The sequence below is a fragment of the Cavia porcellus genome, unplaced genomic scaffold (genome assembly GCF_034190915.1).
Source record: "Cavia porcellus strain 051 isolate PalLab524CR breed Dunkin Hartley unplaced genomic scaffold, mCavPor4.1 scaffold_27, whole genome shotgun sequence".
NCBI lineage: Eukaryota > Metazoa > Chordata > Mammalia > Rodentia > Caviidae > Cavia > Cavia porcellus.
Genome location: NW_026947510.1, coordinates 31,326,986 through 31,350,992, shown reverse-complemented (window position 1 = coordinate 31,350,992; position 24,007 = coordinate 31,326,986). Strand labels below are relative to the sequence as shown.

The 24,007-nt window shown below is 33.0% G+C and overlaps 1 protein-coding gene and 1 pseudogene across 1 annotated transcript; one reads left to right on the top strand and one right to left on the bottom strand.

The window, feature by feature from the left end:
* The first annotated feature begins 1,255 nt into the window (after positions 1–1,255).
* Positions 1,256–22,717, top strand: LOC134473566 (scavenger receptor cysteine-rich type 1 protein M130-like). Its single transcript, XM_063238277.1, has 2 exons — positions 1,256–1,377; positions 22,386–22,717. Exons 1-2 carry the CDS (start codon positions 1,305–1,307, stop codon positions 22,715–22,717), a joined length of 405 nt encoding a protein of 134 aa, XP_063094347.1. The 5' UTR covers positions 1,256–1,304.
* LOC100724658 (ligand-dependent nuclear receptor corepressor-like protein) lies at positions 15,861–18,960 on the bottom strand (annotated as a pseudogene).
* Positions 22,718–24,007: the final 1,290 nt, after the last annotated feature.

The window sequence follows — 24,007 nt, the reverse complement described above, 5'->3', positions numbered from 1 at the left end:
AAAAAATACATTCAATATTTGTTTAATATAACACTTAAGATGCATTAAATACCTATCATTTTTCAGGCATGTACAAAGATATATATTTTATCTTAGTTCATCTTCACAACCTGTATTTTAAGATTACTCCTGAAGTTTTGCTTATCTGCAAAAATAGCAAATAAACATTTAAAGAGACAACATGTTGAAATATCTGCTATGTTTTTTGGTTGAAAGTATAGCTTATGTGAACTGATTCTCTGGGCATGTGATGAGAGACATCTTCTTTAGATATTGAGTAGAAGCCAGAAAAACATAGGAAAATTGACTGACTGGTTTCTATAGAAGTGGAGGGAAGAAAAACAGGCACAGAAATAAGACCAAAAAGGAAGAACCAGGAGAAGTAGGATTCCACTCTCCAGGCTGTGAAGAATGGAGTCAGGGCAAACACACATGTAACACTGGGGCTCATGTTTTAAATACTTGGTAATCTGTGAGTGCTGCATGTCCCTGGGGAGAATGCCCAATGACTGGGCAAAGTGTCTCTGCATGTTGTGATAGCCTTGGTGGTGAACATTTCTCTAAATATGTGAGGAAAGGAGAGGAGAGACAGATTGCCAATTCAGATCTTCTTTAGTAGAGCTTTCTGTCACTCAATCTTGATTCATGTTTCAGAAAAGCAAGCATAAGTCAGCTCACTTGTGGAATCTACACGCACTAGTACTTTTATATGTTCATCATTATAGTTTTCTCACATCTCCTGTGCATTTATAAAACTCATCAGCCTTTTTTTCTTTTTATTGCTAAGTACATTTTCATCTTTGTCCCACAATTATGCTGGCTGTTTGACCTTGCAGTCCTAGGACTCCTGAAACACAATCCCCATTTCATTGATGCACAGGGCAATGGAATTGAGCACTGCGCAGTTCCCCTGACTAATTCTATAGCTGAGTCGAGCCAGCCATTGAGCCAGACATCTGTGGCGGAGTGCAGAAAAAGCCACATATATGTGTATATTGATGTCTATGTCAGCCTAGGGAGCAGAAAGACACCTGATGTTAGAAGTTTTTATCTCAGAAATGGAGATATTGAAGATTGAGCAAGTAATTGCTGTTTGAAGTATAGAAAGTTTCCTCTTGATACAGTCTCTGATGATAGGTAAAACGTTAAGCAGAGCTTCTATTGGCTCCCAACAGGTGCTAATGTCAGGGGATAGAACTATATACCCTCCTTCCTAACTGTAACAGCTGTGTTAAGAACTGGAATTACTCTATGATCTGAAGAAGCTGAGGCTGCATTCTGCAGGCATAAGAACCAGGGTAGCCATGACTGTGCTTGGGTACTGCTTTCTCCAGGGAATTGCTTCTCTCATCCTCTGTGTCTCAGTGGGTGCTCAAGGTAAGCCTTGCCTCATTCCCTAAAACTTGAGGGATACACAATTAGATCTGAGGATCTGGGATTTTGATGCAGGATCTTAAAGAAGCCTCTCTGTTGATTAACTTATTTGGACTTGATATGATCCTTAGTGATATTTTATGCTGATTTTTCAACTCTAATGGTTTGGTTTTCTTAAGATCAGGAGTGAGATGTTGCAAAGATACAACATTGATTCTTAGAGTTCCCAGAAACTGTTTTAAGTTTCCCCAATTATACCTGAAAGCACAGGAAATCTTTGATCGTTTCCCAGCTTCCCTATAATGCTCACTGGCTGGAAGACGAAGTGAGTCTCCAATCTGATATTACAATTGTCTCCATTACTTTTTTCCAAAAAAGGGGGGAAGATGACGGAGAGCTTCGTTGTTAAATGAATGTGCAGAATTAAGACTGGCTGAGGCAGCTAGTCATGAAAATAACTCCCAAATTTGGCACTGGATTTGATTGTGAAAATCATGGTGACAACGAGGACACTGTTGTACTAGTATTCAAGCTTCTTAAGTGAGAATAACTTAATCACATATCTGAAGTGTTAGCTGGTCTCACTGAGGGAGGGGGCTGCCGCTGGATGTTTCTAATTCTCACCATTTCTCTTTCTACACTCTGTCCATTTTTCTTCTCTATTTCAAATCCCTTCAAGCAGAAATCTCTGTCTTTCATTTAGAAATTCAACCCTTTCTAAGAACAAGAACCTCTGATCCTCATTTCTTATTATTCATCTTGCAATATCTAAGTTCATTACTATATACATTTTTTGAAGTTAGGAGAATTATACTGAAAATAAGAAGAAATGTCACAGTACCTTTAATTCTGATCATGTGTAAATTATTATTGATTTTTCCAAGGCTTGGTGACCCACAAAGATAGAGGTGGACTCTTAAAATGAATCCAAAAGTTAGTATTCTGATTATGTGCTTGTCTTTCCAGCAATGTAAGCACTCAATATTTTATCAGGCTAAGAAGAAATTATATCATAGCAAACATAGCTTTCCTCAGAAAGAACAGTTTTTGTGGAAGCATATCATCAAAGCACATATTCATTTATTAACTTAGGTTGTTCATTGAGTTTGTCCCACTGAATTATGAAATAACAAAATCAGGATTATGGACTCAAGGGGCATTAAATATTTCCTGAGTGTAACTCTTTCTACCAGAGCCTCTACAGAAAAATTGAAGTGTACTAGCTCATTTTATATTTCTTTTGCACACTAAATCTGTGCTTTATTTGAAATCTTTTCTCAGTTCCTAGAAACAAACATATACACATACATTCACACACACAATTACACACACACATATTTGCACATTCAATTAGATCATAAATTCTTAATCATTATTTTACATTCATCTTACATCACTAACAAACAAGAATATATTCTTTCATTTGTATGGTTAGTAATATTTACTTTATTATTAAATTTTAACACATTTTATTCCAATTCTTGTCTATGTTTTCAATCAGAATACTGGCAAATTTCCTATGAACATGTACATTGCCCTAATAAAATGTCTTTGAAATTGTCTCTAATTAATGTATTTAGAGACCTCTAATTCATTCATTATGCCATTTCACAATGGTCTTGTGGGTCAATTTTAATCAATTCTAATCTATATCTCTTCCTATAACTTCCAACTTATATAATTTTGTCTAGTTGTCTACTCCACTCAAAAAATACACATCTCACCTTATCTAGTCCAAAAAAATCTTCATTTTTATCCCATTACTTTCATTCCTCCCACCCAAGACTTCCTCTGAACACAGCTTAGGCCAAATTGTTATAGTCTCCTCAATTCTGCTATTTCTGTCACATCTGTCATCAAAATTATCTAAATCGCCCCATCTTGGAACCAAAAATTTTTTTTCAAACATTTTACAGTTTTTGAAATTATTATTTTCAAAGAATCACTTTGAAACTTATTTTCTACTATATTTTCCTTAACCTACATTTTCTTTTTTTTTTTTTTTTTTTTTTTTTTTTCTTCCATCTACTCTTGCTGGAAGTATTTCTTTACTTTTCTGGATTAATTTAAAGTACCCTTTACTGAACAATTTTTTATTTGTAAAACTATATGTATAAATATCTATGTACAGCTTTATCAGCATTTCATTGTATAAAATTAATTTCCATTTTGATCTATTTTTCTATATTATTTCCTTTTAGACTCTCAAAACATTGTATGTACATCAGTTTTCAACTTATAATTTCAAATTTGAGGGAATTTTGATCTACCTTTATATTTGTATGAGATATAATTAACCCAGCAATATGAGCAGTATCTCATTGATTAGTTGGCATTTATTTAGTCAAATTTTATTAATGTATAGTATCTTCATTATAGAAATCCAAACATTAATGTTCATATATAGGAACAATAGCATGTTAACAATATAAGTAATGTTTTTTTTAAGTTTGTTATTTTTGTCTCCTTGATCTATCAGTTATTAAGATGTGTATCACCATGTTATGTTAATTTCTTTTTTAGCACTGGGGATAGACCTCAGCACTTTGTACTTACAAGGCAAGCACTTAAGCCACTGAGCTAAATCCATTGCTTCATTTTGGGTTTATTCACTTAATTATATATTTTGAATCTTTTTATTTTAATTTTAAATTAAGTTTATTAGTACATGTTACTGTACATAGCAATCAAATTTATTTGAATTTGTATACATACAGGTATATTAGGTATATTTTCATAGCTCTTTCTCTTCCCAATTCCATCTCATCCCTTTAACCCATCTTTCTTTATAAAATTTTGTTTGCATTTTATACTTTTAAAATCATTTTAATCTTTCTTATACATAGATTTATATGTTAAGAAATTACTATATTTTCAATCTTTGTGTATCTTCTTCTTTCTATTATAATAACATTTTGAAGTTTGTTTTGTTTTCTATTGCTATAGATTGTCCAGGTTTTATGTTTTTGTTTGTTTTGCTGGTTTAAATTTATTCCTAAATTTGCAGATTTTTGTTGCTTTAGTATTTAATATTTTTCTTACAAAGTATATTTGTTCTTGACATATCTATATTATTTATTGTTATCCAATTTTGTAGTTGCCTATTATTATTTATTATTGGACTAAATTATAAAGGCTTTATTTCATTATTTATGTAATTTATGTCCTCAACATACTTAGCAGTTACTATATTATTGTAATTTCAAATGAAATCACTCCCAAATTCTTCTCTCTGTTTGTGTCTCGTTTTCATTTTCCTCTTCACCAGTTACTTATCCACTTAGTTATTTTTATATTTTTTACCTCTGATTTTTAATAATTACTTTCCTCTGCTTTTTATTCATAATGTTTTGACCTAATCTGGTTTGGTTACTCTTTTTTTTAAATTTCCATCTACTCTATACTTAATTCACAAATGTTTATTTTAATAATTACTCTTTTAATTAAGTTCTACTTATCTTTTTTTAAAAAATTTGACTGTGTAATTCTCATAATGTGTTGTAGTTTTATGAGTTACTTAACCTTATTCTCTTTTTAAAATAATTCACATATAGCTCTATAGTTTTTGCCTAACAGATTTGCCTAAAATCTGTAATCTCAGTTTGTTGGAGTTCTAAAACCATTATTTTTTATTGGATCTCTCATTAATGTATTATTCACATAATTACTGAAATTATGTGTCAATAATTTTGAGTTGTCCATGATATAACAAAGGACAAAATATACATTAAAATAAAATTTTATCATAGATCAGATTAGGCAGAAGTATTTGTAGACACTGTGACTGCTATAAGAACGCATAACATTTTAAAAGAAAGCAAGTAGAAGAGTTCACCATTTTTGTGTGCACACATAGATTTTTCTTAGTTTATATTGTACCTTCTTCCCCCTTGATTATTTCTATTTTAAACATACAAACATTAGTGACTGTAGGAAAGAAAAGTTTAGAGTCATGATAAGTGCTGAAAAGATAATGTCAACTGATGAAAAACGTAAAGTAACTGTAAATTTTATTCAATTCTGGTCATAATGTAAGACTGTGCTATTAATTTTGGAAATTTCAGACTTTCTAAAAGAAATAAAATATGTACTGACAATATTATGCAAAAATTTCAGTATGACAGAAACAATTACAATTATATGCTCAGAGATTTAGACATGAATGTCATTAATGGTTTTAGTTATAATAACAAAACCTGGAAACAGCTCAACTGTTTTTTAGAAGGTGAATGAATGGACAAAAATTGTGATGCAGAAAAACTGTGGAAAAGTGTCTTGCAATGAAATAAATAAAATTAGTTTTAGATAAATTCTGCTGTATACACTTAGTAACACAATATTATGGGGTGCATATAATTTATCACAGTGAGGCAAACCAACACACCCATCAACTCACTTAATTATTTTTGATTATTTGTTTTCATGGCAAGAAATGACAAATCCTTTTAATTATTACCAGTCCCATGTATAGCATTATTTTGTTACCTATTGTCCTCATGATGCATTTTAGACATTCAAATATATTCATACTTCATACCTACTATTATCATTAATTATATTCCATTAGTTTTACAATTAGATTGCAACCATTTTTAGATTGATGCAATAAATTACAATTTTTCATGGTATGTTATTTTATTTATTATTTTGTGAGTTGTCAGAGATTCATTTCTATTAATGAGAAATGTTGTTTTGTAGTTATTTTATCAATTTATAATTGCCTTTCTTTTGACAATATCATTACATTGATATAGTAAAATAAACTCTAATGTACTCATTCTTGTAATATTAACAAAATTATAATTCATATGATATCTTTACTTAGTTACATGATTTGATTTTGCACTGAGGTTTTACTTTATGAATTCAATTTTTAATTTTTTTTTAATTTTTAAAATACATATACTGAGATACTATTTAACAAATATATTAAAATATAAAATGTGTACATATTTATGGAATATCCTGTAATATTTTCATGCGTATATATTTTGTAATATCTAATTCAGGTTAAACATAACATTATTCTCAAATACTTATCATTCTTTTATGTTGAAAGGTTTGAAAACTCTTTCCTATAGATTTTGGAACAACATAGTACATTGCAATTATCCATATTATTCTCAAGTTCACTAGAACAACAGAACTCCCATTTCTTTTCTAGAAACAGCTCAGTATCCACTGAAACTTTCTTAAGCATTCCCTACCCACTATACTTTCCAGCTTTTAGTGACCATTAGTCTTTCCACTTCCTTGATTAAATTTTATATTTCACATTTGTAATGAGTACACATAGTACTTATTTTTCTATAGCTAGTTTATTTCAGTTAACAACTACGTCTATGTCCATCCACATTGCTACATATGAGAGGATTGCATGTAATATTTAGTCCTGAAAAGGATTCCATTGCTTATATGTGATATGATTGAAACACATAGTGAATGTTAAGATTTTCAAAAATTACAGAGAAGAGCCCTGTACCCTAATTTTTCTCAAAATAATTCCCTAACTTTTTTAATGCACTGATTTCATTGCACTTCTGAGCAGTTTGGAAATCCTCTTTCATGAGTGCCTTCAGTTGTACTGTCCTGGCTGCTGTGGTATTTTTCATTACATTCAAAACATCCACCTTTCATGGTCATTCTGAATCTGGGAAAGAGTCAAATATCACACATTGCTAGATCTGGATTTTTTTTTTTTTTTTTTTTTTTTTTTTTTTTTTTGCTTTTTGACTTTACTCAGAAGGACAATATTAATCCATCGCTTCACTGGTATTCTATGTGTATTCTTAGAAGCAAAGTTATCTTCTTGTATGAATAATATAACTGTGGCTTTTTAAAATTTTCCATTTGTTAACTTCAGTACAGGTAATCTTTGACATTTTTGAATTGAATACATCAATTCTTTCAAGCCATTCTGAGATTTTTTTTCTAGCTTTATTGTAGTTTCATTCTTTCCGGTCCTATGGATTTCCATTTTGATTCACTGATTTAATATATTATGTTTTCATCCCTTAATTATTTTTCCTTTATATTTTATAGATTTTCCCTAGGCAGTTACTGTGAGGGCTAAAAAAGTTGTGATTCAATTACAACAAACTATTTTAAAAGAAAAGAAATTAAGATAACCATAAATAGACACAGAAAAAAGATGTAGAAACCTATGCACTTGTACTTCATTATTCCCCATATTTTGCATTTTATGTCTTTTTACATTTATATTTTGTTAATATATTAATATATTTATAAAATTATTATTTTTGCTTTAGTTTTTAGTGTTCAGTGTAAAAATATATTTTATACTTTTTTTGTGACTCTGGGGATCGAACTCACACTCTTGTACTTGCGAGGCAAGCGCTTATGCCACTGAGCTAAAGTACAGCTATTTTTAAGAAGACAAGACAACATAATAGCTAATGCTGATTTAATATCATCTTTTTTTGAAGTCCCATCAAGCTTTTGTTCTTCTGTCTCCGTCGGTCTTAACATGTGTGTTACTGGATTTTATTATATGTGATAGTACAAACAAAAACTTTTATAGACAATGAGATAATATAGAAACCATTGTTCATTTTCTGTTAGTTGTTTCTAAATACTGTGTAATACTTTCATTCTCTTGAATGGTTTTACACTGTCTTGATATGTTTGATGCTATAGTGTATGAAGTTATACTTAAATATTTCAAGGAAAGAGACACTATGGTAACTACTGTTATGTTGGGATATCTTGTGGTGAAACACTATGTAGCTTAAATTATTATGTTCTGACCTGTGCTGTTGTATTTCTGTGTCCTCTTTTATCTCAATCTCTTTTTTAAATTATTTTTTATTTTATTTTTTAATTAAGGGAAAAAGTAAATAAATAAAATAGCAGGATATATTACAGTAACTACTTTGATTTCCTATTAACTTGATTTGAAGCCCTGTATTGCTCTCACCATCTTGTTTTGACTGATTTTACTCTATTTTGTTTTGCTTGATAGTATCAAGTTTGAGGTTATAGGCAACTACTTTGAAGGCAATAAGAATCACTGTGATGCCCATTCTGGTTTGAGTATTATCTTCTTTTGAAGTCTTGCAAGGTCTTCAATGTTTAAGTTTTATTGGTTTTGTTCTGTACTGTTTTGTTCAATTTTATTATACCTGATGATATAGGCAATTCTTTTTAAGATAGAGGCATTATGGTAACCATTGGTGGTGACCTTGTGTTCTGTTTTTACATCATGTATTATGTCCATCCTTTTGATTTGGCTGACTCTGTTTGGTTATGCCACATTTGGTTTTATTCTTTTCAAAAAAAGTAATAAGAACTGTGGGAGTAATAAAACCCAAAATGTGTAATTGTTATTATAAAAAAGAGAAGCAAAGAAAGTGCTCTAAAGGATATAACCATATATATTTAAGTGTATAACATAATCATATTACTGAGCTTTTGTTGCACCATTTAACAGAACCGATTGCAGTCTCACTATTTGAATGTCCACTTTGTATGCTTTAATTTTGTAACTTGAGCAACTATTTCTAAGACGACAATATGTAATCTATTAAGGAGTGATTTTGTATTGTTCATCTTTTTGAAATTCTGTATTACTTGTACCCTTATTTTGTTTTTTTTTTACTTTGAATAATATATATATATATATATATATATATATATATATATATGCTATACTTATAATGTTAAATGAGAATTTTGAATTCCATACACATAATCAAAATTTCCCAAAAGCTTTATAAATTCTAATATTTTGTTCTTATAAATTATGATATCTTTCTTTTAATTTGAATAACTTCCTTTAGTAATTTCTTTTGGGAGGCTCTGGTTCATATATTTTATGACTTTTTATCTTAGGATATCTGTCTCTTCATTTTAACAGATTGCTTTGAAAGATGCAATATTCTTGGTTGAGAGTTGTTATATTTTTCTTTTAATATTGTCTAAATCTCACTCTTTTCTTGCTTATAAGATTTCTTTTCAGAGGTCCACCAGTAAGTGAACTGAGATATCATTTGTCCAATTTCATATTCTTTTCTCTTGCTGACTTGAAATTTTTCTTTCCTCTTTCTTTCTTGAGGTGAATGGGGTTTTCTTATAATTTAATGGGTGTGCTTTAAATTTGATTTTTATATCTGTAAAAAGAAAGTCATTATAAACCTTTCCCTATGTTTGGAGCTTTATGTTAACTCTTCGAGTAAAATTGAGGGTCTTCAACTTTGTCAAATTTATCTTGAACTTGAATAACTAGAATTTTTGCACTTTTACTGCTGTGCCTAATTTACCATAAGTTTTCTTCATTCACGTTTCTCCTCCAACTATAGTTTTGATATCATGTTTTTGGTATCATTATTTTTTTTCTTGTTTGATGTGTTTTATGTATACATCTTAATAATTTTACAGTTTTAATAGTACATGCTTGCAGTACATAGTGATTATACTCATTTTACAGAATCAGTACACGCATATAACACATCTCAAGGCATTTTTCTCTCCCCCTGACTCACTTTTATTTTGCCAGTATCAATTTCAACTATCTTTCTTTAAGTCCATATAAAGTTATTTACCACACATACAGATTAAGAAGCAAAATAATAGGTCAAAAATATATGAGACACAACAACAGTTATGCTATATCTATAGGCACTTTCAGATGCATAGTGCTTAACTTTAATAATGTTTTTCTCCAACTCTGCTTCCTATTATCTTTTTTATTTTACATTTTATTTATATATTGAATGTTTCATATAAAACAAGCCATGTGATATTTAAATTTGTGCATCTGATTTAATTACTTACACTATTATCTCTAGTGATTTCCTACAAATTACTCATTTATTCACCTTTAGAGAATAGTATTACATAGTGTATGAATACCACATTGTTATGGACTAAGAACTGGTGGTCAATATAACACCGACTGGATTACATCAGCATGGCACAGAGTGTAGATGCTCCACCTGAGGAGTCAGCACAAATAGAAAGATAAAAAGAGAAGGAAGGTGTTACTGCGTTGTTGTGTTGAGGCATTGTGGGTTCTCCTATGAGTTGCTGTTTGTGCCGTTGTTTCTCCTGGAGAAGCTCTGGCCCTCACATAGAGCATTGCTTCCTGGCTCCGGAGGGAAAGACATGTGCTGTTTGGTCTCCAGGATAAACTCATCATGGTGGCTTCCTGGAATGTACCTGACTGTGCTTGTCATTGGAGGACCTCGGGGCCTCCATGTCATTGAGGATGGCTGTGGTGCTTTCAAAGACAGCCCTGAGCTTTGTTGTGAGTGTGACTTCTCAGGTCCAACATAGAACCCTCGTCCCACCAGCACAGCTCCTTCACCCCACTGGCATAGGCTTTCTGGCTTTCACCACTGACCTTTGGACCTTCCTGGCACCAATACATAAAAGAGACAGGTATAAGTCCTTCTTGTGGGTTCTGGACTTCCAGTTGGACTCGTGAGAGGCATTGTCATGAGCTCTGGGTTTTCATCTGAACTCACATGAGACATTGCAGTGGGAATTAGGCCCCTGACTAAATATTCTATGTCTTTGGTGTTGCAGATAGATTTCCTACATGTTCTTGTGTTAACTCCCAGTGACCATTATAAAAATAATATTATAAACTCAATGTTCTGATTCTAGTTGTCCTCCACATAACCGCTGACTACAACACACATTTTATTTATTCATTCATCTATTGATAGACATTTAGACATTTTCCAAGATTTATCAATTTTAAATAATGCTCCTATAAGCATGAATATGCACACATCACTAGGGTATGTTGTCTTTTCCTCTTTTGAAAAGCTACTTGGAATGGAATAGCTGAGCCAAATGAAATTTTTATTTTCAGTGTTTTATGAAACATCCACACTGATTTCCACAGTATTTATATCAATATACTTGTTCACCAACAATGTAAAAAATATCCTTTTCCCAACATCCTCTCCAGAATATGTTACTGGCTAATTTATTGATGACAGCCATTCTGTCTGTATTAAGATCAAATTTCAGTGTTGTTTTAATTTCAGTTTTTCAAAAGGCCAGCAATGTTGCATGTTTCTTTATGTATTTATTGAACATTTGTATTTCTTTTTCTGAGAAATCTCTATTCATTTCAGATGCTCATATTTTGATTGAATCTTTATATTGGGGAATTTCTCTTTTTTTGTTCTTTATGTGGTCTAGATATTAATCCTTTATCTCAAGTAGCTGGTAAATTTTTCCATTTTATAGATTGTCTCTTCCATTTTTTGTCGCTTCCTTTGCTATGCAGAAGCTTTTTAATTTGATATTATGACATTTTTATTTTTTTAAATTTTATTTAAAAGGAAAAAGAGAAAAACACAAAACAAAACAAAGCGGTATAAGGGTACACGTAATACAGAACTACAAAAAAAAAAACAGTAAGAAATCACCTGTTAATAGATTACATATTATCATCTTAGAAATAGTTGCTCAAATCACAGTATCAAAGAATACAAAGTGGACATTCAAACAGAGAGACTGTAAACAGCTGTGTTCAATGATCCAAAAACATTAATATAGTCAGCTATTTAACACCTCTAAACACACTTGCTGTTACAACGGATCTAACTGACATTTTTATTTTTGATATGATTCTCTGTGACACTGCACTTCTGCGCCGGAAGTCTTTATCTACACCTATACTTTCAAATACATTATTTTTTTTTCTTCCCACATATTAAATATTTCTGTTCATATGTCTAGATTTTTGATCCATTTTAATTTTAGTTTAGGGCATGGCAAGAGATGTTGTTATAGTTCAATTTTTGACATATCTTACCAGTTTTCCAAGCACCATTTTTCAAAGACATTGTATTTCCTCTAGTGAAAGGCTTTGGACCATTTGCAGAAAATAAAGTGACTGAGACTGGAGTCATTTATACATCTTCTTTCTGTTCCATTTGTTCATGAATCTGGGTTAACTGATGCATTAGTTCTTTTGGACTTGGTGGGATTGGCGGCATACTTATCTCTTTCTAGGATATCCTTAAAACTTTTAGAAATGTTGGTTTGATGGCTATACATTTCTTGTGGTGCTCCTTGTCATGGAAATAACATGTCTCTGTATTTTTAGAAAGAAAAAATTGCAGGATACGTAAGTGAGATTTGGAAGTTGTTTTATTTTAGAGTTTAAAATATTTCATTTCAGGTCTTCCTGCCCTAAAAGCTTTATATTAAGAAGTGTGAGGAAAATCAGATAGGTTTAGTTTAATCTGCTATCGAGGCCTTTCTCCAACAGCTTTTAAGATTTTGTCCCTTATGTGACATGGAGCAGTTTTCTTTTGATCATTCTATTTCGGTTTTCAAATGTCAAATTTTCACTTTCTTGGTTATATTTTAGAAGTTTTCTGCCATTACCTTTTCCTTTGCTTTTCTTGTTTATCTCTTTGCTGAATGAGTAAGTCAATCACACACCAACAATATTGTAAATTTAAGTGCAAAAGCATTGAAGAGTTTTACCACAAATTACAAACTAAAAACACACTAGCCAATTAAACTCATGCAGTCACATTTAGATATTGAAAAACACAAAGTAGAGACAGAATTACAGTACATTTACAACACAAGAAGATACATGAGTTTATTAGAAAATATTGTAATAAATAACATGGATTACAATGCAATTTATTTATGCATAAATATAAGCAATGACCTAATAATCAGTTTATAATAACAAAATCTGTCAAAATTAAAGCAGCCACAGTGTTTTACTAAATTACTAAGGCAATGAGAACACTACAATTTAAAAAAAAATACAAGTATGTGTACTATAAACAACTAAAAATCAGTCTCACTAAAGTTAGTACACAATACAATGTAAAATTGCTATTAGCTACCAGGAATAGTTTTCAACAACTTTGCTGAACAGGAGTGTTCTAACAACAGAGGTACTGTTCTATTTTTTCCTGCTATTTTTAAATATAAAATGCTTAAGGAATATTCAAAAAATATGTTATAAAGTTGATTTTACCTTCAGTAAATGTCTCCTGGATTTTTCAGAAAATTGACAGTTTAACAGTAAGTTAAATTTCAAAATTTAACATAAAGAATATCTTAACAGGCCCACAGGAGACAAGGTGCTTATGAAATTTCCTGCCTTTCTTAGTCTGTGTAATCTAAAAGTTAACTCAATAATAGAAACATTTTATTTATTTCAAAAGCCATGGATTAATCATTACTTATAAACAATCAATATTTTTAATTTACTATATCAGGCCAAAATTAATAATAAAAATATTAAACTGGTGCAAATTATATTTCCTATAAAGTTACTGACCACTGTGAATTCAACAGCAAAGTGACCCCTGATTTACTAGTCCTGTAAATTTTTTGCTCAAGTCATCATTTAAATGATATAAAAGTTCTGTAAATTTGCCTGTACTGTATACTTCTCAAAAAATTTATTAATGCAAGTATAATGTAAAGAATAAAAAGCTCAATGGAATCTAAATATTGAGCAAGGAATTCAAGCCGCCAAAGTTTTGCAAGTAAAATTTTGTGTGAAGAGGTAAATAAAATTATTTTGAAACATTAACTTTGTTTTTAAATGGGGTAAGGGAAAATATATAAAATAATCCACGTTCTAGCCCTCACGAAATGTGATTTAATTTTTTTTTAAATGAAGATGACACGGAAGTCTGCTTTTTTGTAACATATTTTCTATATTTTTGAGAGGGTGTTATGAGGAAAAGGATGCAAACCCTAGTACACAGATTTACTTTAAACAGATTAAACTTTACGATAGATCTCAGAGATCACATAACAGTGTCATTGTGTGTTATCTCACTGTTTAATTTCTTTAACTACATGGAAGAAGTTTTTAAATTTAATAGTTGAAAAGTTTTTCACTACTACATGTACATAACATGATCATTAAATATATACAAACACAAGTGTAGAAATACAAATATTTTAAAGGTACACTTACTTTTTAGTTTCAACTGTAAGAATTACTATTGAACATAGAAGAACTGGCTTAGTAAAATGACCAGAACCTAAATTTTAACAGAGAAAATGGATCACTTGGAGAATTCTGAATAGCAAACTACCATTCTTTGTATGGAGTCACGTGCTTTATAACATTTTACCACTAAAACTGCATACACCCTAAATTCAACATGAATCCTCTAACCCATATTTTAAAACTGCTATATAAAACTTACTGGCCTCCCTTATGAGTCTAGGGAAAGTTAAAATGCATTGCCCAGCTTCTCACTACCCAATTAGAAAGAGTTTACATCACTGAAAGTTCAAAACAGCTTCAGTGTTAAACATCTGCAAATCTATTTAAGGCCTTGAACAAACTGGAAATCATTTATCAGTAAAATGATAATGTATTTTCCATCAAAATGAAATTTGTAATTTATATTGATAAACTAAAAATGTTTGAAAATGTCACAGCACTAAATATATTAAACTTAGTCAATAGTAGGAATGTGTCACAATTCTGAAAATTTGAAGTAGTGATAACATCAACCAACGAGAACATATAAACCAAAATTTTGATTCTTGAACTTTTTATGTGCACATTTTAAAACATGCTCTCTTTCATTCCAATTTTCTTTTCTAACTTTATACATTATCATATTTTTCAAAGGAAAACAAAGTTAAATTATCTTAATAATTACATTTAAATTTCTTTTTGTTCTTAGTATTACATCTTATATTAAAAGATTCTTTAATAATGAGTTAATTATGTGTGTGATTAAAAAGAAACATAAACCGTATAATTCAAAGTTCCAGCTAAATCAACTACTAATTGATAAATATTAAATTTCATCATGCATAAACTTTGAGGTTTTCATTTCTATTACTGGTAGATGCACTTGAGAGCACACTGTATTTCATAGAACCTACTGAAGTGTAATAATACTGTATATACTAACTCTTTTTACACAGGAGATAGCCGCTTGTTAAAAATGTGATTTGTTCTTATAAACATCTTTATAAACTATCAATGTCATATTCTATTATAATATGGTTCAACTGAATGGCTAGAATTTTATTTTACTAAAAAAATACTTTTAAATTTTAAAATTACTTGTTTAAAATTACTTTAAAATTACTTGTTTTCTCATGTTTCATTCTATTGACTACTAAAGAAAACTTGAAACTTTTCAATAGGATTTGAAAATTCGTATCGAAGACAATCATTTGTTATCCTTTGAGTAACCATATCTGTAGACTTAGCGTATGGAGGTAACAGGAACTGGTGGAAATTATAATCAAGAGGTTTCAAGTAGACTGAGTTTTCTTGTATTCTATGAGCACTGCTGGAGCTCTTTCTCACTAAGTTGATATTTCAGTACTGCACAAGTTTCTTTACTATCTTTATATGAGTAATTATCACTGAAATTTTGAGATTTGCTTTTAAAATTTGCAGGTCTCCATGCTGGTAGAGACTTCTAAGTGGAACAATAATTTTTATTGAGGTGTGCAATAAATTATGCCTGTTTTATCTGTGTTATCTATGTTCAGTGCTTCACACTGAGTATCTTCCAAAGATTTTGAAAGCAAACCATCTGCAAACTCAGAATTTCTTTCCACATAATCATCTCCTTTCTGCGTGGTCTCCCAGTCATTGAATTTTTGATTTTTTAAAAATTTTTTATCTGTACCAGGGATCGAACTTGTGACCGCCTGTGTGCAAGGCAGGTGCTTATGCCACTGAGCTAAATCTCCAGCCCCACTGAATTTTGAGAAGGATCACATATTAGTGACTGTCCAGATTTTATGCTGGCTTTCTTCTTAGACACATCTCACACTCTGTTTCCTTGTTGAGTATTTAATTCTCTCATTCCATTCACAGTGAGGTCTAGAGACCTTCCTGAAGGGAGTTTTCTGCTTAATTCTTCTAAATACTTTCACATATGAGTTTTGTTCCAATTGAACTGTTCTATTGCCTTGAATCTTACCACTTTTTGAGATGTACTGAATTGCAAACTGATATATCATTTTTTCATTAATTCCTGAGCAACCAGAGTAATCTTAAGATCACAGTTCTGAGGAAGCTCTTTCTTTCAAAAGGGTTCATTTAGATAATTTTCTGCTTAGCATTCAATCTTAACAGTGTTGGACCAGCCCTGAGATGATAGCTGCTCTGTTGTGTTGACTTCTAAGAATCAAGAGACAGTATGCAATCACTGATAGCTTAAAACATTTGTCTTCCATAGATGAGTCAGTTGGCTCTTCTGGTTCACAGTCTTCAAATAAACTGAGGTTTTTCCACTGTCATGGTCCATACAGCCCTTCTAAACTTCACTGCCCTGATGAAGCAGAAAAGGAGAAGCGATGGTGGACAGCCTTGAATTACACTCAATCAGACAGTGAGAAAGGACCAGAGTCCACGGAGTCCATGAGAAGGAGAAGGGAAGGTGCATTGCCTTGACAACACCTCCTCATCCATTCAGACCTCCAAAGAGAGAGAAAGAACTTCAAATCCCAACCACCAGCACTCAGATAGTCCCTTCTTCAAAGGATATGACCTATACCATTGCCTCAGGCTCTATCTAGTGTCATTTGACAGAGTTGGGCACACCACTGCCTTGCACAACATCTCCTTGCCCTCCAGCTGGCCTTCCTCAGCCTTGCCTGGCAGCACCCAGTTTCCAGACTAGAAGCCATTAATTTTGGAAAATTTTTATTGCCATTTGTTTTATTTTCTGATTTTTCAGTTGTCCCAAATATTCCAACTTATTTTTCTTGAAGAAAAATATTGGAGTCATTTTTGATATCATCTTGTCTTTTTAGATGTGTTTAAGTACTTCTTTGAAGGCATTATTATTTTCTAGTGCTAAAATTCTGTGTTCACACTGGTTAGTTCTGCTGGCCATTTATTCAGTACAATACTTAATACTTATTATCTGAGATTTGTGATTAAAAACTTTAAAAAGAGTCTAATTCTTTGATGAACTGCTAATTTATATTTGATATCTTTTGTGTTTAACTCAAGCAATTTTTATTTATGTCTTTGAAAGCATTCTGAACTTTTTGGCTTATGACTTCCACTATCTGTTCAGTTATATCCCCTCTAATCCAGCTGAGTTGATTTTTGAGAAATTTTCTAATCCCCTCTGCTATTCTCTCAAACTGGCTTTGTAGTTCATGATATTCTGTTGCTTGGTGCCACCTGGATTGGGACTTTGAAAGAGACTTTGTTGTCTTTTCTTCTTTCCTTTCTATTGTTTTGTTTGGATTTGTGATGAGGTTTGCGAATGGTTATACTCTAAGGACTTTGCTTCTTATATAGAAAGATGTCTTTGGTATTTTTCAGTGAAATAATGTATGTGAGGTTATCTATAATCTTTGCCACAGCCCTAAGAACTGACTACATTTGATTAACTTGAGCTGGACAGATTCAGTTAGATTAGCCATGTAATTAAATTCTTCTAGAATATACTGTAGAATTCTCATGGTCACAAATGTGATCTATGTGTTGGCTGACAGTAAAATGGCAGCAATTATGCAAGTCTGTTAATATCAAATGAATCAGCTACAGTACTCTCACCCAAAATCAATTAGATATTAAAATACTACATGAATTGCTTTTGTACCACTTTTAATTGTACATAAGAAATCAGCAGTCCTTATGTAAATATTAAGTCAACCCAGATTTTGATTTACATTTAATATACACTAACTACAATCTCTATGTACATGATAATGATAGAAAAGAATTCAACTGTGATTTTACAATACTAGCAAACTGTTAAAAGATTCACAAATCTATATTATGGTAGTAGTACTAAATGTATAGAGGTTTGAAAGGGGGAGTGAAGGATGAAAACTTTGTAACCTTAAACTTTATGACAGGAGAGGAGTAGGGAAAACTGAAACAAAGACCTAATTGGTGAATATGAGAATGTTTATAGGATAACATAAAGGTAACAAAAAATTTGCAAGAAATAGAAGATAGAAGAAAAACAAGAAGAAAAAGAAAGAAGCTACACTGAGAGTAAAAATAAAAAAAAAAACAAGTAAAGAGAGAAATATCACAAAGGAAACAGGAAAAGAAAAACACAAGAAGTTAGGAAGACAGACAAAAGAAAACTTTCCAATCCCCAGGGGATAGTAGAGAGGACGGGAGGGAAAGAAAGAAGAGACAAAAAATTAAAAAATTCACAAACACAAGTACACACATAAACCACACTCACACCAAAAAAAAAAAGAGAGAGAAAGAAAATAAGAAAGGAAGAAAAATGAACCAATCAAACAACCAAATGAGGAAAGTAACAAAATCAAAAAGAAAAAGAAAAAGAAAAAAAAAATTCCCTGTGATTTCAAATGTGCAATTTTCTTCCAAGGTCTACAGTTTGGGGGCAATGTCCAACTCAAGAGTGTCCCTGTTCACCCAAAGGTAAAAAAATGTCAGATGAGGCCAGACTCATGTTGGATATAGTCACCAGAAAATAGGCTTTAGAGTGAGGGGACAAATTACGAGACTTTCAAATCCACAGATATGCAGGCTAAGACTGGTTTGTGACCATTTGGGTGTGGCCTGAGTAATTTATCTTAAACCTTTCTGGGTTCTCTCACCAGCCTACCCACAGTTTCGTGACAACAGGTATCTCCCATGGCTAACCTCATGCCATCACTGTTGAAGCATAGGAGGCCTAATTTGAGGTCAACCTGAGATTGGTCTGAATCCAGGTTCAGTCAATCCCTTCCTATAATGACATCCCACCACTTTCTCCAGGGAGATATAATGTGTGCTTGCACTGGAGTCACCAGTTTCTGTAGCAAAGAGCATCCACTTGGCCATATCACTGCTGTGTTTCTCTCTGAATGCCTCTGGAGACTTCTACTTTCACTTTCTCTATCAAATAAGGCTTCCTTTCTCATAAACAATGTAAGTTGGGAGCTGAGGATAAATACAGATTGTTCTTTTCTCTTTCTGAGTTGTGTGACTCTTCAGTTTGTCTGTAGGCTCAATTTTTCCAATCCCTGAGTACCAAAGAACAGCTTCCTTTTTTATTCCCCAAGTTGTTAGTATCAGGTGTCTGTATTTCAAATATTGGAGAGGATGGTTTGTTACTGCTTACACTTCTAGAATTTTCCAGAAGTCTCTAATGGTTTTTGATTTCATTTAGTCTTTCTTTAAGCCCAATAATTTGGGGGAGGGACTTTATTATCTGCTGCCATCTCTCTGTACACATTTAACATTATGGTACTATATCATGCCTCTGTGTTTATAAGACCCACTGAGATTTCTTAAAAGAGCTGTTTCAAATTTCCAGCCCAAGAATTTGTTTATGCTAGTCACTATTTGTCACTTTCAGGTAACAGTAAGTGAGGTCTGTTTTTCCCTGTAAGATGGGGAAGGTTGCAAAATGTGACTTCAAGCACCCATTAAAGGAGGAACTATTTATTAAAGTCTTAGTACTCTGGATTGAAAACTTGTCAATCTGCATCAATTGTATATATTTCTATGATATCTCTATAAAATTACATAGATTACATCAATCACACTCATCCCCCCTTATCCACCATCTCACCTGGTTTTGTTTGCTCCTGTATTTCCCATACATAATTGTACTGAGAATTTTCTTTGGGATTGTGGATAGTTCTGTATCACTGATGGTGCTGCTTTAAGTCTAAGTTTGCTTTGAAGCCACTTGCAGTATATTGTTACAGTCTAAGCACTAAAACACAGTCCAAGGTCTGCACTATCTCAAATCCACAAGTGCTATGTTGTTCAGTAATAACAAGAATATTACCTAGAAAGAGTGGTCCATCTCCAAAACCTCTCCCTAGGGTGAGCTAGATCTGGTTGCCTTAATCTCAGTATGGTCAGGCACTAGTGAATTATTCTGGGTAGTGTCACTGGAAGTGACCAGGCAATGGGATCCTTGCCATAGCTTGGTATCTACTTTCTTTTTCCACTCCAAACAGATAATTGTTCTTTGCATGTTAAAAAGCCTGATTCTAGCGGAAGAGTAAGATGGGCAGTTCAATGTCTCCTTGTGCCACTGAGCTATATACACAGCCCTTTAGTTGTAGCTCGTAGGAGCATTGTGAACTGCTTTCAACTCCTTTATTCTTCATTGTAAGAGAAGATAGAGATTTTATTCTCCACTTCACCATTTGTATGAATCACATGGATTGGCATACTTTAAACTTTCTTTGAATCACTTTGATCATGTATGAGAACAAGAGACTATTCAGAGCAAAGTGACAAATCTCATCAATCTGGGAGACTGAGGCTGGAAGATCTCATTAGAGCTTAGCCTGTAAAATTTAGCAATTTAGTGAAACTCTGTTTCAAAGTAAAATTAAAAATAAAAATCACTGGGGATTTTCAAAGTGTCAAAGGAGCATGGTTCAGTCCTCAATACACAGCCATCCGTGAAAATCAGACTAACAATAAAATGATTATATGCAGATTTCATGCTTAAGTGTGCCCACATCAGAAATCTAATCTACCTCTATTCTAATATAGAATATCAAACATATAACTTAGCATCAAAAGAATCAGAAACTCCAAATCTTGAGTAATAACAAATTCTCACAGAAAATCCAAGCAGGCAGTAGATATGTTTGAGGAATTAAAAAAAAATTCTATGATTTCTCATAAAATATGAACAGTTTTAATAACTTTTGACATTGTTTATTATCTGTGATTGGTGGATCTACTCCCAGAAGAGAAATATATGTGTAAAGCAGATATCCAGAGGTAACCTAGACTAGTATTATAAATGTCCTTGGATAAAGCATGGGTCGTCTCATCATCAGTTAACTTTCCAGCTCTGAATGAGTGTACCAACAAGAACAACTCGAATTGTTCTGATAAGCTTCTAATAAGCTGTTCCAAGTTTCTAAATTTCAAGTCTCTCCTCGAATCCTCCAAACTTCTGTGTGGTTTTATTGTGTGTGGGTTTAAAGCAATTGATTCAGGTGCTAGTCCATTGTACTATTTCTAAAGACCTCTTTGATTGAAAGACACTCTTCTCTACTTAGGACAGTGATATAGTCAGGATTTTCAAGGAAAATAATCTAATACAGGACACATAATTTATAGAGTTATTTTATAATAGTCACCTAAAGAGTCAAATATCAAATAGTGCAGGAGATCTGTCCACAGACTAAAAACCCAAAGAATCCAACTAGGAGCCTGGATCCCATGGCAATGTCCTCTGTATATCCAGCTGAAGACCTAGAGCCCATGACAATGCTCCCCATGAGCCTAACTGGAGCCCATGACATGTCTCATGCAAGTCTGTTTCATGGATCTGTACTGTGAATGCCCTAGTGTCAGTTGTGGAAGTGAGAAAGTGTGCATTAGTTGGATGAAAGACCCATACCAGCAGCGTGAGGGATCTGCACTGGTGCCAGGAAGCAACACATCATCTTCCCCTCCAGAGCCAGGAAGTGATGCTTAAAGTAAGGATCAGAGCTCCCCCAAAGTGAATTGCAGACATTTTCACTGACAACAAAGTCCTAAGCTCCTCCAACAATGAGGACAGCTAAGTTCATATCAGGAAAGCTAGCTTGTCAAATTTCTCTAGGAGAACCTACAGCACCAAGAGAATCAACATTACTTCTTTCTCTCCCATTCTCCTTTTATATCATTGGCAACAATCCTCAGATGAGTCTTCCATGCCAGCATCAGGCTGATTCAATTCAGCTGGGTTCTACAAGTTGATCATCAACTGTATCAGTCCACCACAGATAGGGATTCTGGTATTTTTCTCCCATCATTAACAGAACTCTACAAGTGAAACTTTAACTCTGGAAATTTTACTTGAGACTGTTCACCAGCTTATATTCAGTTTAGTTTCATTTCTTATTTTAAAGTCATACTAGTCCTCTGTGGTCATTTTTATTTCTAAGTATATCCATACTACTTGTGGGACTAGATCAGTGATTGTTTGTCTCATCCAGCAGCCTCTGAAGACTGAATGTGGACTGCACCCACTGTTTGGTTAAGTGCCCCCAAAAGAAAAGAAATAAACCTGATTTCCTTTATAAATGTGACTGTTGTCATGATGCTCTCTCCTCAGAGGCCCCACAGCTCCATCTGGCAGAGGGGGGCCATCGCTGTATGGGAAGAGTGGAGATTCTTTACCAGGGCTCATGGGCCACCATCTGTGATGACAGCTGGAGTATGAGTGAAGCTCACGTGGTGTGCAGACAGATTGACTGTGGCGCAGCTGTCTCTGCTACACTTGTTGGTTACTTTGGGTCCAGACCAGAGTCCATTCACCTGAATAACCCGGACTGCACAGGAAAAGAGACCCATGTGTGGCGGTGCCCCTCCTGGAGCTGGTACCAGCACAACTGCACTCGATGGCCAGCTGCAGGAGTCTTCTGCTCAGGTATAGTCTGTAATTAATCCACCGGGGTTGGGAGTAAGGTGAAGTGTGCCAGGAATATATATGTCTGAACTTGGTCATCAGAGATGGGTGGGATCTACATGACTGAGAGGTCTACCCATAAAGAGTAAATACTTGCATAGCTGATGATGCTAGGCTTCACCATCTTCACTGTCATTAAGACCCATTCTTTCCTCCATCAGTGCTATTAACTGGAAAATAGTTTATTCTAGTATCTTTCCAATTAAAATCAACCTTTATTTTTTTTCTGTAAGTAAGCTATAATTCATCTCTGCAAATTTCCATGCACACTCCCTTTGCCACAATCAGATTGTTGGAGAAAGGGCTAAGAAGGAGCCTATACATTACCTAGTTGCATTTCATGTTTCTATCATACCATAGGAATTACTTTTTATACTGACAAGTTTTACAGCTATAACAACAGGTGTAAATCAGTACAGGGGAATTTATGGATTTCTGAAAATATCCAGGTCTCTTTTTTGTGTTCAGACATTAGTTAAAGTGGTCAAAGATCTGTGAATGAAACACTCTTCATAAAATCTTCCTCCATCAATATGAAAAATGTTTCTCTGTACATTTTTCCTCCAAAAGAACGTGTACAGATGGACTCTGCCTTGTGACAGAATCTTAGTATATGTTAATTACACAATTCTGGGTAAACTGGCGCCTTCACATATACATGAAGAGTAAAGGTATCTGTAAAGATGCCACTTCTCTACATTTTTCCCAAGATCAACAGTAGCTTATTTCTAATTGCTTCACAGTATAGGAGAGACGCATTTGGGATTTTATGTTTTAGGAGGATCCGTTTGTTTTTCTCCCCACAAAATTTAAAGCTTTACACAAAAAACATGATCAGTGTTTTATGTGAGCTACATCCTCAGCACCTACTGAAGTTCTTAGTGCACTATAAAATATGAAAGGATGTCTGTATTATGAAGAAGGCACTATGGAAAGTAATTTTCAATATAACGTTCATACACTTTTATCTTACACCAATATAAATGCTGTGCAGAAAACTCAGATGTTCCTCCTCTGAAGCACTCTCTTTCCCTCCCTCTCACTATTTTCAAAACTTCCATTGTCTTGGCAAATTTCTGGGCCTCCAGGGATCATTATGATTTCTTCTTGCTGTGCTTCAATGATAAATTCACTATGTCCACTTGGCTTTCAACAGTAACTGTAGCACAAGAGTACAGGTAACTTTGGTCTTCAGGAACACACATGAATCTTTAATGTTCTCCCTGAAAGATCCAACAATGAAAAGATATTGAAATATTACAGTAATA